The 15,053-nt window shown below is 45.5% G+C and overlaps 1 protein-coding gene across 1 annotated transcript in view; it reads right to left on the reverse strand.

Moving 5' to 3' along the window:
• The window catches only part of GNB1 (G protein subunit beta 1), a 78,878-nt gene that overhangs the window by 9,747 nt on the left and 54,078 nt on the right, over positions 1–15,053 (reverse strand). The window contains exons 3-8 of the mRNA XM_075328940.1: positions 9,386–9,424; positions 9,181–9,287; positions 8,167–8,230; positions 1,717–1,879; positions 1,343–1,409; positions 432–633 (exon numbers count right to left, since the gene is read on the reverse strand). Coding sequence (XP_075185055.1) covers positions 432–633; positions 1,343–1,409; positions 1,717–1,879; positions 8,167–8,230; positions 9,181–9,287; positions 9,386–9,424 — 642 coding nt within the window. The remainder of the gene's footprint in view (positions 1–431; positions 634–1,342; positions 1,410–1,716; positions 1,880–8,166; positions 8,231–9,180; positions 9,288–9,385; positions 9,425–15,053) is intronic.

A 15,053-nucleotide genomic window follows, 5' to 3' on the forward strand; every position in this document is an offset into this window, starting at 1 on the left:
AAAGATGGGCACATTACTACAAGGGGGGACAAAGATGGGCACATTACTACAAGGGGGGACAAAGATGGGCACATTACATTTTATTGGTATATACTTTAAGTGTTTAAATGTACCACTAGCAGCTGCATTCCCCACCCTAGGATTATACTTGAGTCAATAAGGTTTCTCAGTTTTTTGTGGTAAAATTAGGGGCCGCGGCTTATACGCGAGTATATACTGTACTCTCATATCTGTTTCTTTTGTCAGATCTGTTAAATTCATGCCTACCTAACTTTTACAAGGCAGAATTAACCATTTAATGTACGAGATTCAGCTGAGAACTCATGACCCGGATCAGTGTTTTGAATCTGCAGTATGTGCCCTAATACTTGTAGTTTTGGCAGAAAACTACACTATACATACAAGCAAACCCATACATCGAAAATACTTACACAGATAGCATTTATGTCAGACTCATGGCCAGTGAAGGTCTGTCGGCACATCCCTTCTCGGATATCCCAAAGTTTGGCTGAGGCATCGCAGGCCCCAGACACAAAGCACCTGGAATCTGGAGCAAGGGACAGGCTCATTACATCCCCGGTGTGTCCAGTAAAGGTGGTCGTCTGCTGGCCAGTTTCAATGTCCCAAAGAGCGCTACACGAGAGAGAAGGAAGTAGACATTATAGCGCTGATTGTGATGGGTACAATATTTCCATGTATATCCTCTTAAAGGGGTTGTCGTCTAATTTTACATTGATGGCCTATCCTTAGGATAGGTCATCAATGTCTGATCGGCAATATTAAGACACTCCCAACGATCAGCTGTTTTTGGTCCCGGCAGTGGCAACAGGAAATGCTCAGTTCCGGAGGTGCTCCATCTTCTGATAGCGGACGCGGCCAGGTACTGCACATCCGCCTCCCTCAGTGAGACCAATAGAAGGCGGAACTGTAGTACCCGGCCGCTATCAGAAGACGGTGCAGCTCCGGAACTGAGCATTTCCGGTTGCCTGCTGGGACTGAAAACAGCCGATTGGCGGCGGTGCTGAATGTCAGACCCCGGCCGATTAGACATTTATGACTTATTCCAAGGATAGGCAATGTCAAAGAAGGGGACAACCTCTTTAATGTTCCACATACATTTTAAAATTGTTATCTGTCGCCAATCAAGGACGCGTCCCGGCAAATATGTACAGATGTGATGGCGTCAGAGCAACTAACCCTCAAATGCAAAGTAACTAGACCAGAGAAGTGTCCCGAATATAGTCCCACATCCCAAAATCAAGGGTGTGTGTGGACCCTCCAAGTACTTCAGCTTAAAGCAGTAAGCCCACCACCTAACATACAATATATACATTATACTAACCAAGTGGTATCTCCAGAGCTGGTAATTATTTGGTTATCATCCAGAAAACGACAGCAGGACAGATAGCCTAAAGAAAGACAACGGAAAAAACAGAAATGCCTATTTTAACACCGGTGTTTTTGCTTTTGATGTTGAAGACCTTCATCCCACCCCATTAAGGGAACCAGTTAGGTCCAAAATGCACATAGAACCACGAGCAGTTCTGGGTGCACAATACTAATCCGTACATCTAGTAGCATAGATAAAGAGATCTATAGAAAAAGTATTTCTAAAGATCCTTTATGATATGCTAATGAGGTCAGGGACTAGTCACAAGGGAGTTCGTTACCCTGACTAGTCCGCCCTCCCCATCGTTCTGCAGTGGCGATACCCACCTGTGTGACCGGCCAATTCACGGCTCACTCTCACATTTCCTTCACGGGTTTTCAGGTTGTAAATTGAACAAATGTTATCAAGACCACCGCAAGCCACGTAGTTTCCAGAAGGAGCATAGGCGCATGTCATCACCCAAGAGGAACGCAAGGGAATTGCATGAACCTAAAACACAAAGGAAAAAAAAATATTATATTATATATATAAAAAAAATCAGTTCATGTTCAAATACTTTCTATATTAGGGAGGTGGCACCTATTATTCTAACCACACAAAGGAATGGCATAATCAGTAAACGATATGCCATCCGACGGCTCCTGATTGACAACAAGACCCCCCCACCCGGTCAGCAGCAGGGGGGCCCCCCTTCCCACCCGGTCAGCAGCAGGGTAGCCCCCCCTCCCCACCCGGTCAGCAGCAGGGTAGCCCCCCCTCCCCTCCCGGGCAGCAGCAGGGGAGCCCCCCCTCCCGGGCAGCAGCAGGGGAGCCCCCCCTCCCGGGCAGCAGCAGGGGAGCCCCCCCCTCCCGGGCAGCAGCAGGGGAGCCCCCCCTCCCGGGCAGCAGCAGGGGAGCCCCCCCTCCCGGGCAGCAGCAGGGGAGCCCCCCCTCCCGGGCAGCAGCAGGGGAGCCCCCCCTCCCGGGCAGCAGCAGGGGAGCCCCCCCTCCCGGGCAGCAGCAGGGGAGCCCCCCCTCCCCTCCCGGGCAGCAGCAGGGGAGCCCCCCCTCCCCTCCCGGGCAGCAGCAGGGGAGCCCCCCCTCCCCTCCCGGGCAGCAGCAGGGGAGCCCCCCCTCCCCTCCCGGGCAGCAGCAGGGGAGCCCCCCTTCCCACCCGGGCAGCAGCAGGGGAGCCCCCCTTCCCACCCGGGCAGCAGCAGGGGAGCCCCCCTTCCCACCTGGGCAGCAGCAGGGGAGCCCCCCTTCCCACCCGGTCAGCAGCAGGGGAGCCCCCCTTCCCACCCGGGCAGTAGCACAAAGCTCCTTCTGCAGTTGCGCACACATCTACGTATCCAGTATCGATACGACCGCAGCGTGAACGTCTTCACATGTCGCTCCTCACTCTTGGCACAGACACTCAGGGATGCGGTTACCTTGGACAGAGTTGGGCAGCCATGACCTTGTCCCTGCAGCACGAAGTGCCGCCTAACCAGTAGCAGCAATAATAATAATAATACACTCCCACATGATGAGACAGGACTACAGAGTATATCTCTCCTATACGTAGCATAACAAGCATAATGCATAATCTGCACCAAATGGCAAGCTAACCTCAGACAATGAAGGTCAATGAGGATCCTTAGCAATTATGGGTATTTTCCAAGAGCACAAATAAGTTGTGAAAGTGCATGGATGACTGAGATTGCAACAGTATCATCTTAAACGCTGCTAAGAAAGCATCTGAAAAGTTTTTAACATGGAGACTGCCTGATCCGTCTCCATGATGCGCAACCAACTGGGATGGTGATTAGCTGTCAGCCATCGGCCTATTTGGGGCCCCCATATACACAATTGTCGGCGAAACTAAAACTAAAAACATTATAATATATATATATATATATATATATATATATATAATAAATATATATATATATCTATATCTATACACACATACATACACTTCTATATATATCTATATATACAGAAACACACAAGTCTATGTATGCATGTGTGTACATATATAATGAGTTGTGGTTGTGTGTGTATGTATATATGCATATATGATTATGCATGTGTATATGTATGCATGTGTGTACACTGAACATGCAAGAGTGTTGTGTGTATGAATATATGTATTGCATGCATGTCTGTGTATATATGTATGCATGCATGTCTATATATGTGTGCATATGTATGTGTGTATGAGAGTTGTGTGCATACATGAGTATAGGTGTAAATTATATATATAACATTATAAATAAAATATAAAAATATATAAATATATTATAAAAATATATGTAATATATACACACAGAAATGCATGCATATATACACAGACATGCATACAATACAAATATATACACACGCATATATACACGCATGCATAATCATACATGCATATACATACACACATGCATATATATCACACACATACACACACACAGAATTATAGTGAAATGAAACCTGAAAACATTTAAAAAAAAAAAAGACAAAGCTGGCTTAGTAACCCCGCATTCCCACACCTACATATAGTGAAAAGTTAACAAAAGAAAAAAAATAAAAAATGTACAAATTTAGTATGACTATGTAAGTGTCCAGATATAAAATTATTCCATATTCCTCTACCCCAACTAACAGTACTATTGGGTCCATACATCTCTCTTCCAACAAAAAAAAAAAAAAAAAAAAAAAAAAAAAACACAACACAGTCCTTGAAGAACGCTATTAAGCAGCCAGATTAAAATGTTATAGCCTTCAGGAACTGGCAACGGAAACCATATTTTTCACAAGTTTTTTTTTTCTTCGTAAACAAAAAAAAAATTTTTTTTTAACTTTTGTAGAAAGTTTCCAGCTCAGTTTCATCAGTGTCAGAAAAAAGGAAAAAAAAGGAAAAAAAAAAAAAAAAAAAAAAAAAAGGTGGGGGTAAAAAGTCTGTTTTCTGTTCGATTCCAGACCATTTCCCCCCATCCCCCCGCTTGTTTTTCGCACATTATACTTTAAATATAAACGGATTCAAATCTACAACTTGACCTGCAAAAAACAAACACGTGAAGGTACAAATAGAAATGGAAAGGAAACATGATGGGTCTTAAGAGGTGCGGAGAAAAAAAAAAAAAAAAAATACAAATGTGTGTCACTATTATGGCTAAATATTGATCTCCCATACAAAATATGACACTCCTCCCAACGACTCTGCAGGAACAGGTTGTGTGAAGTCTCGGTGGAGCAGACGGATTTCACCAGCTCCACAGATGTTTACCCAACATCACTTCTAGGAACACGCTGCACCCACTGCATTAACGGGAAGCCACTCTACAGGGGCGAGGACCGACCCTCACGTGATCCGCTGATGTGACAATATTTTTTACAGTAATGTTTTGTTCATAGAGGGTCCCTTTAAAGTTTTAGCCTATGCAGATTTGGAGCGGTCACCAGGTTTTCCCATATATAAGTTATATTCACCCTCTTTCAGTTATTTAAGTTTCTCTTTCAACCAAGGATCAGAGGGTGAAATCTAACCCCCCGCACGCCGCTCCCGAGAGCGAAAAAAGTGTTGACTGAGACAGGAAGAAGCTGCAAACCGCAAACGAAAGAGGTCAGGAACTCTACCATCGAGTAACCCAACCACCGGTGCCAGGAAGGGAAGAAAAGTTGCTAATCTAGAAAGACTACATTAGACGTGAAGTCGAGGAGGCTTCGGGTTACACCTGGAGCCATTTTCTCTGGCAGCTTCTTCATAAATCACGATTGTGCAAACGAAAGCTGAGGATGACTATATAGCTCCGTACAGCGCTGCGCAGGCACGGGTTTATCACATATATATATATATATATATATGGTTTTACACACTCAGGTCTACGTGTAGCCTCCGAGAAGGCAGTTTACACAAGCGCGGGTTTACTTTATGACACCATTTGTTTCCTGTATCCCTCCACCATAAATCATGGGGAGACATGCTACAGGAAGGGCTGATGTAAGCCAGGCCCTCGAAAATCCTGCCAGAACGCAGCAGGACATCTGAAACGTCCCACACCACGTCCTGCGGTATACGCCGAATGTATACTTAAAGGGGCGGTAGTAGATATCTGCTGTAAGCCCTCTGATGGTGGCGTTACCTGGATCAATCCTTCCGTTTGTGCCTACAAGAGGAACGGTCGAAGGCTGCTCTAGACTAACACTAGATTAATAGAATCCGAGCTCTACATTTATGCTATAAAGCTACAAATCCCTTCCGTAAGATTAAATGTAATTCCTGAAACAACCACTAGAGGGGGCATGTCAAAATTATTGCCCTAAATAGGAGTGGTCACTAACAAACCCCAATGGGAGGAGACTATAGCGCATCGAAAGGGGCGGAGTTGGAATGAGGCGCCACAACTGTGACCATTCTGCACTGATTGACATAAGCTGAGCACATCAGCCCTTCCTATGCAGCAAGCCATGGCAGAATTAGTGCGATTACAGCTGGCACAGACAAATTGGAAATACTGGCGCTATACTAGAGGAAAATAAAATAAACTATCAGTGGAAACTATATAAATCCACAAGCAGAGAGCGCCCAGTGGTTGCTGCAGACATTTACACTAGGCAGTGTTAAGAAAAACGGTACCACAATAAATAATTATTCTGAAATAGTGTTATACCTATAGCTAAGAAAAAAAATACATCTATTTTATGTATTAAAAGGGACTGTCACCAGGCAGCATAATGTAGAGACAGAGACCCTGATTCCAGCGATGTGTCACTTACTGCGCTGTTTGCGGTCATTGCAATAAGGTCAATGTTTTCTCTGCTGTAGATCTAGCAGTTATACAGGGCTCATGAGTATGCTGGACTACCTGCAGCGGGACAAGTAGTCCTGTAATGATAATCTACTGATGATTAAACTGATTTTATCAAAACTACACTAAGCAGCCCAGTAATTGACACATCGCTGGAATCAGTGTCTATTATGCTGTGCTCAGATTAGATGGCAAAAACCTGGTGACAGATTCCCTTTAAGGCCCCCTGCACACTAGATGAAAGCCGACTAACTGGATGCGTATGGGGCCTGCCAACAGAGGACATTGCAAAGATGAAAGCTCTATGCCCGATCCTTTTGGTTTTCAAGGAAGAAGTCGTTGCCAGAAAAGTCTGGCAGTGGCTTTCTCCTCTCTGCCCATTGAAAATGCACAAACCCTCAACTGAGATAGGCCAAGCGTTGCTTTGCATGGAGGACTTGTGAGAGATCGCAGCTGAACTGGCCAACAGCTCATGTATGTGGCCAGCCTTACTAAGTGAGGAGTAAAAGCCTATTGTTGAGGGAACAAGGATTCGTTGAAACGCTCGTTCCTCCAACAGCCCATCTAACCGAGCTGGTGAACACGAGAACGCACAAACCGCTTGTCTATTGGGCTGCATTATTTTTAAGCAAAAGAGGAAAAAAAAAAGGGAGCAAAGAGAGAAAAAAAGGGAGCAAAGAGAGAAAAAAAGGGAGCAAAGAGAGAAAAAAAGGGAGCAAAGAGAGAAAAAAAGGGAGCAAAGAGAGAAAAAAAGGGAGCAAAGAGAAAAAAAGGGAGCAAAGAGAAAAAAAGGGAGCAAAGAGAGAAAAAAAGGGAGAAAAAAAAGGGAGCAAAGAGAAAAAAGGGAGCAAAGAGGAAAAAAAAGGGAGAAAAAAAAAGGGAGCAAAGAGAAAAAAGGGAGCAAAGAGAAAAAAGGGAGCAAAGAGAAAAAAGGGAGCAAAGAGAAAAAAGGGAGCAAAGAGAAAAAAGGGAGCAAAGAGAAAAAAGGGAGCAAAGAGAAAAAAGGGAGCAAAGAGAGAAAAAAGGGAGCAAAAGAGAAAAAAGGGAGCAAAAGAGAAAAAAGGGAGCAAAAGAGAAAAAAGGGAGCAAAAGAGAAAAAAGGGAGCAAAGAGAAAAAAAAGGGAGCAAAGAGGAAAAAAAAGGGAGCAAAGAGAAAAAAAAGGGAGCAAAGAGAAAAAAGGGAGCAAAGAGAAAAAAGGGAGCAAAGAGAGAAAAAAGGGAGCAAAGAGAGAAAAAAGGGAGCAAAGAGAAAAAAGGGAGCAAAAGAGAAAAAAGGGAGCAAAAGAGAAAAAAGGGAGCAAAGAGAAAAAAAAAGGGAGCAAAGAGAAAAAAAAGGGAGCAAAGAGAAAAAAAAAGGGAGCAAAGAGAAAAAAGGGAGCAAAGAGAAAAAAAAGGGAGCAAAAGAGAAAAAAGGGAGCAAAAGAGAAAAAAGGGAGCAAAAGAGAAAAAAGGGAGCAAAAGAGAAAAAAGGGAGCAAAAGAGAAAAAAGGGAGCAAAAGAGAAAAAAGGGAGCAAAGAAAAAAACAGCTCTGTATTGGCAGGACGTTGTCCCATAGATGGTAATATTCTATGCACATAGAATGATCGTACTAATGTTCAGTGCGTGTAGCATCGTGGTCGGCCAGTCTGAACAGGACGGGTGCACAGTTTTTCTAATGACTTCATGCAGCATTTACCCATTTGGAAATGGCGGATAACAGGGGAAAAAAGCTTGTGTTAAACTTTAAAGCAAATGCAGCTTAGGCAGGGGAGAGAAAAAATAACTCTGGTAACACGAGGATCTGATGTTTTTAATAGGCTGAACATCGCCCATTATTACCCATTGTTCAGTCGGTGTAACAAGTTTGCTCCAGGGTACAGTGTTCTTTTGGGAAGAATACAGGCGACTATATAAGTGGCTGTCATGTTTATGACACTGAAGCGCCCTATAAACCTACAGATGAGCGGTCTGGGGTGAGGGGCGAGTGCGGCTTACGAGAGGTTTGTGCTGTTCTCTGCACATTTACAGTCACGCACCTTGTTTGTGGTGTAGCTGTCCCAGATGATAAGCTTGCCATCCTGGGAGGCACTAACTAGCAGCCTGCGGGGGGAAAAAATGGCAAAAACATTAGTAAAAGTGCAACTAGTCTATAGAAAAATGGCATCAATCATAATTCATTAACAATCATCAATAGTTGTAAAGTGCTGCAGAATATGCATCAAAACAAATCAAATAAACTTTTCCACCACCTGAACATATGCCCAAAACTAGCCATATGGACCCTGAAGAGGGGATCACACCTCTACAATTTAGAGCAGAATGCCATTAATTGGTTGCATTGGCATATTACATTGCTTTTCCTGGAAAATTAACAAAAACATCCAACCTGGCGGAAAACTAAGGAGCTGCACCTGACGAGCAGCTTCAGGATCTATAGTTCCTGGATCGGCGCCACCAGCGCTGGGGAGGTCCAGTAGTGGACAACCCCTTTAATTTCCTTTTAATATATAATATATTATATAAAATATATTATATATAAAAAAATATAAAATATATTATATAAAAAAATATATTATATAAAAAATAAAAATAAATATATTATATAAAATTTTTTTATAAAAAATATATTATATAAAAAATATAAAATATATTATAAAAAATATATAATGTATTATATAAAAAAATATATAATACATATAAAAAATTATATTATATAAAATTATGTAAATATATATACACATATATATTATAAATAAAATTATATAAAAAAATATTATATATTATATATATTTATTTATATTTATTTTTTTTAAACCTTCTCTAGAAATACCAATTTTTCTGCATTGAGGTGCAAACATGTTCATCAATGACCAAGCACAATATTACAGAAAAGGAGCAAAATTAAGGAGACTTGGAAGGTAATTTTGGTTACCAATGTTCAGATTCAGGTCCGAAACGCGTTAATATCCGAATTTTAAAGTCGACCCATGGCATAAAAATTGCCATCTTCATCAATGTGCCCCAGGAACCACAGATAAGATGAAACCTACCTGGAGTCTGTGCCCCAGTGCATAGCATAGATTTTCGCAAGGTGGCCCCTCAGTGTACGCCGAGTGCGCATCTGAATTCGACCTACTGGATCAATATTGGCTGTGATCTGGATTAAGCGAAATAGAAACAAAATTAACTTAGTCACATATTTAAGAGGAGGGAGAGACATAAATGAATATAAAGCTACAGAAAGTGAAATCGTACCTGAGCCAGAGTGGCATCTGCACATGCTTTCCTGGCATCCTGAGAAGACAAAAGGAGAAAAATAAGAAAAGGATCGAGACACTGGATTTTAAGTGTACGATTCCATTGTTCTTGGCGGTCTATGTTGCCTTGATGTGTGCGGCAGCAGATAGAATACATGCATGCTCAACCTCTCTGAACATCCATGTGGTTGGGAGAGAGTACGGTCCTCTAATATGCATAACCAGCTTTTGCAGCATTATCCCACATGTAGAGGGCAGACTGGTAACTTGTTTTATAATCCCTTATAAAAACAGTTAAGGTGCTGATTGTTTTGAAAGGGGATTGCTCAATTTCTGCAGGAGCTCTCCTGCCTTCCTGTTGGCCGGGGAGCACTGCGCTCATGCACGGCAGTTCAGAGGAGAGGGACCGGTGTGCCACTTTTCTGTACGGTGCACTCTCAGATGCAAAGGCAGCTTAGGCTTTAAATCATGGGAGTAGCACAAGGGCACCGACACTGGATGGAAACGTCAGCCTATTAATGTAAAGAGCTTGTAAGCACTGCGCATATTCAGCGACTACAGCTAAAGCTGGGTTCACACATAGCGACAGCGACGTCGCTGTTACGTCACCATTTTCTGTGACGCAACAGCGACCTTGTAAGTCGCTGTTATGATCGCTGCTTAACTGTCAAATACAGCAGAAGCAGCAGCGATCATAACGCCACGCGTCACTGTGCTACATGTGCAGAGAGCAGGGAGCCGCGCACACTGCTTGTCGCTGGCTCCCTGCACTCCTAGCTACAGTACACATCGGGTTAATTACCCGATGTGTCCTGCAGCTACATGTGCAGGGAGCAGGCACTGGCAGCGAGAGCGCGGACGCTGGTAACGAAGGTAAATATCGGGTAACCAGGGAAAGGTCTTCCCTTGGTTACCCGATGTTTACCCTGGTTACAGCTTACCGCAGCTGCCAGCTGCCGGCTCCTGCTCCCTTCATTTCGTCGCTCTCTCGCTGTCACACAGCGATCTGTGCGTCACAGCGGGAGAGCGACGACCAAAAAATGAAGCAGGACGTTCAGCAACGAGCGGCGACCTCACAGCAGGGGCCAGGTCGCTGCTGGATGTCACACACAGCGAAGGGACGTCGCTGCAACGTTACAGAAAATGGTGACTTAGCAGCGACGTTGTTCTCGTCGTCGCTGTGTGTGACACCACCTTAACCCCTTCACCCCCGGCCACTAAAACACCCTAATGACCGGGCCATTTTTTGCAATTCTGACCAGCGTCACTTTGACAGGTTATAACTCTGGAACGCTTCAACGGATCCTGGCGATTCTGAGATTGTTTTTTCGTGACATATTGTACTTCATGTCAGTGGTAAATTTAGGCCGATATTTTTTGTGTTTATTTGTGAAAATTTAGGAAATTTTGCGAAAAATTTGAAAATTTCGCAATTTTCAAACTTTGAAAATTTATGCCCATAAATCTGAGAGATATGTCACACAAAATAGTTACTAAATAACATTCCCCACTTGTCTACTTTACATCAGCGCAATTTTCGAAACAAATTTTTTTTCCGTTAGGAAGTTAGAAGGGGTCAAAGGTCATCAGCAATTTCTCATTTTTTAAACAAAATTTACAAAATATTTTTTTTTAAGGGACCACATCACATTTGAAGTGACAGAGGTTGAGGTGACAGAAAATACCCAAAAGTGACCCCATTCTAAAAACTACACCCCTCACACTGCTCAAAACCACATCCAAGAAGTTTATTAACCCTTCAGGTGCTTCACAGCAACCAAAGCAATGTGGAAGGAAAAAATGAAAATTTTACTTAACACAAAAATGTTACTTTAGCCATAAAATTTTCATTTTTACAAGGTAGAAAAGAGAAAGTGCACCCTACAATTTATTGTGCATTTTCTCCTGAGTACGCTGATACCCCATATGGGGTAAAAATCAATTGTTTCGGCGCACAGCGGAGCTCGGAAGGCAAGGAGCGCCATTTGAATTTTTGAACGCAAAATTAGCAGCACTCATTAGCGGATGCCATGTCGGGTTTGAAGACCGCCTGAGGTGCCTAAACAATGGAGCTCCCCCACAAGTGACCCCATTTTGGAAACTAGAGCCCTCAATTTTTCTAGATGTTTGGTGAGCAGTTTGAACACCTGGGGGTTCACAGAATTTTATAGCGTTGAGCCGTGAAAATAAAAAATTTTTTTTTTACCACAAAACGGTTGCTTCAACTAGGTAGCTTTTTTTTTTCACAAGGGTAACAGGAAAAAATGCACCATAAAATGTATTGTGCATTTTCTCCTGAGTACGCAGATACCTCATATGTGGTGGAAATCAAATGTTTGGACACACGGCAGTGCTCGGAAGGCAAGGAGCGCCATTTGAATTTTTGAGTGCAAAAATAGCTGCACTCATTAGCGGACGCCATGTCTGGTTTGAAGACCCCCTGAGGTGCCTAAACAATGGAGCTCCCCCACAAGTGACCCCATTTTGGAAACTAGAGCCCTCAAATAATTTTTCTAGATGTTTGGTGAGCAGTTTGAACCCCTGGGGGGGTTCACAGAATTTTATAGCGTTGAGCCGTGAAAAGAAAAAAATTTTTTTTACCACAAAACGGTTGCTTCAACTAGGTAGCTTTTTTTTTCCACAAGGCTATCAGGAAAAAATGCACCATAATACGTATTGTGCAATTTTTCCTGAGTACGCAGATACCTCATATGTGGTGTAAAGTAATTGTTTGGGCAAATGGCGGGGCTCAGAAGAGAAGAAGCGCCATTTGACTTTTAAAACGCACAGACGCAGTGCACTGATCGGCCGCTGCAGGACGCACGGTCGGATGCGATAAAAAAAAAGCGTCGGGGATACGTAAAAAAAAAAAGTCACGCCAAAAATTGACCATGGATGCAGATACGTTATGTGCATCCCTGATCAGCGCTTGGCGGGACGCACGGACGGATGCGATACAAAAAGCGTCGCAGATACGGAAAAAAGTCACGCCAAAAATTGAGCAGGGATGCCGATCCGTTATGTGCATCCCTGATTAGCGCTCGGCGGGACGCACGGACGGATGGGATACAAAAAGCGTTGCGGATACGGAAAAAAGTCACGCTAAAAATTGAGCAGGGATGCAGATCCGTTATCTGCATCCCTGATCAGCGCTCGGCGGGACGCACGGACGGATGAGGTGTAAAAATGGACAGGGGATACAGAAAAAAAAAAAAAAAAAAAGAGTTATACTCACAGTACCCAGAGGATCACTGACCAGAAGAGCTGCAGGAGGAACAGATGGCAGAGAGATGGACAGCTTTACAGGAGCAGCAGGCAGATCAGCAGAATGCCCAGGAAGGACCCAGCGATGGAGGCAGATGTGATCGGGCCGGTGAAGACAGGTAAGAGGACGTCGGGGGAGAGCAGAGGGGGAGAGGGGAGGGTGAGAGCAGGGGAGGGTGAGAGCAGGGGAGGGTGAGAGCAGGGGAGGGTGAGAGCAGGGGAGGGTGAGAGCAGGGGAGGGTGAGAGCAGGGGAGGGTGAGAGCAGGGGAGGGTGAGAGCAGGGGAGGGTGAGAGCAGGGGAGGGTGAGAGCAGGGGAGGGTGAGAGCAGAGGGAGGGTGAGAGCAGAGGGAGGGGGAGCAGAGGGGGGGGGAGAGCAGAGGGGGGGAGAGCAGGGGGGGGGAGCAGGGGGGGGGAGAGCAGGGGGGGGGAGCAGGGGGGGGAGAGCAGGGGGGGGAGAGCAGGGGGGGGAGAGCAGGGGGGGGAGAGCAGGGGGGGGGAGACTGGAGCGGGAGCTGCAGAAGCAGAATAGAGATAATGGGGGAGGCAGTCAGATCGCGGGGGGAGCAGATCGGGATGTCGGGCGGGGGGGGGGGCAGATCGCAGGGCGGCACGGGCAGGGGCTATCACTGCAGCGCGCAGGGGCACCACGGGAGCGCGCACGGGCTGCAAGGTGAGCACAGTACTCACGTGCAGCAGCAGCGGTGACCTCAGCTACAGCGGCGGCAGCAGCAGCGGTGGCGTGGTACCACAAGTACCAGCCACTGCACGCTGCAGACATGTTGGGGGAGGGCTCGCAGGCCAGCACAGGCCTGGGGAGGGCTGCCACCGGCAGATCAGACCGCCCCACTGCACACTGATTGGAGCGATTGCGCGTCATAGCACGATCGCTCCAATCAGTGCTGCAGGGGCTGGGGGCGGCATGTTTGAGGTCCACCTATGATATGCTGCAGCTGCTGCGGCATCTCATAGCTGGATCTCACAGTATCGCACTAATTCGGGCATTATTTTTGCCGAAATTAGTGCGAACGATGTGGTTGGCGGTTCAGATTTGAACAGCCAATCACATCGATCGTCGATAGGGGGTGGCGATGCTGCCCCCCCTGGGGTCAAGCAAAGGTCCCCTGCTGTAAGAAACAGCAGGGGACATCATTTGAAAGCCGTTGCTATGGCCACGGCAATCAAATGAAGTTTAGGCCGTAAAATTACATCCCTGGTCGTTAAGTCACGTTAAAATAGGACGTAATTTTACTGCCCGCGGTCGTGAAGGGGTTAAGACTACACCAGAGGCCAGTAACCAAGACAAAAGAGCAGTAAGCAAATAAACATCTCCACGTTTGAGAAAAGGAGAGAATTAATAGCAGTGAATCTAAAAATTATATTTTAAAAGAATGGACATTTGCTTTAGTTTATGCCTTCACCCCCAACATGACAATAGAATGAAGCCGATCATGCAGATGAAGCACAAACTCTAAGCTCACGACTGTGTTTCATTAGTTTTATGTAAACCACAATTTGTAGCCTTTTTGGGAGTTTAGTGATGAGCGGGCACTACCATGCTCGGGTGCCCAGTACTGGTAACTAGTGATGAGCGGGCACTACCATGCTCGGGTGCCCAGTACTGGTAACTAGTGATGAGCGGGCACTACCATGCTCGGGTGCCCAGTACTGGTAACTAGTGATGAGCAGGCACTACCATGCTCGGGTGCTCAGTACTGGTAACTAGTGATGAGCGGGCACTACCATGCTCGGGTGCCCAGTACTGGTAACTAGTGATGAGCAGGCACTACCATGCTCGGGTGCTCAGTACTGGTAACTAGTGATAAGCGGGCACTACCATGCTCGGGTGCCCAGTACTGGTAACTAGTGATGAGCAGGCACTACCATGCTCGGGTGCCCAGTACTGGTAACTAGTGATGAGCAGGCACTACCATGCTCAGGTGCTCAGTACTCGTAACTAGTGATGAGCGGGCACTACCATGCTCGGGGGCTCAGTACTCGTAACTAGTGATGAGCGGGCACTACCATGCTCGGGGGCTCAGTACTCGTAACTAGTGATGAGCGGGCACTACCATGCTCGGGTGCTCTGTACTGGTAACTAGTAATGAGCGGGCACTACCATGCTCAGGTGCTCAGTACTCGTAACTAGTGATGAGCGGGCACTACCATGTTCGGGTGCTCAGTACTCGTAACTAGTGATGAGCGGGCACTACCATGCTCGGGTGATCGGTACTAGTAACTAGTGATGAGCAAGCACTACCATGCTCAGGTGCTCAGTACTCGTAACTAGTGATGAGCGGGCACTACCATGCTTGGGTGCTCAGTACTCGTAACTAGTGATGAGCGGGCACTACCATGCTTGGGTGCTCAGTACTCGTAACTAGTGATGAGCGAGCACTACCA

The sequence above is a fragment of the Anomaloglossus baeobatrachus genome, chromosome 11 (genome assembly GCF_048569485.1).
Source record: "Anomaloglossus baeobatrachus isolate aAnoBae1 chromosome 11, aAnoBae1.hap1, whole genome shotgun sequence".
NCBI lineage: Eukaryota > Metazoa > Chordata > Amphibia > Anura > Aromobatidae > Anomaloglossus > Anomaloglossus baeobatrachus.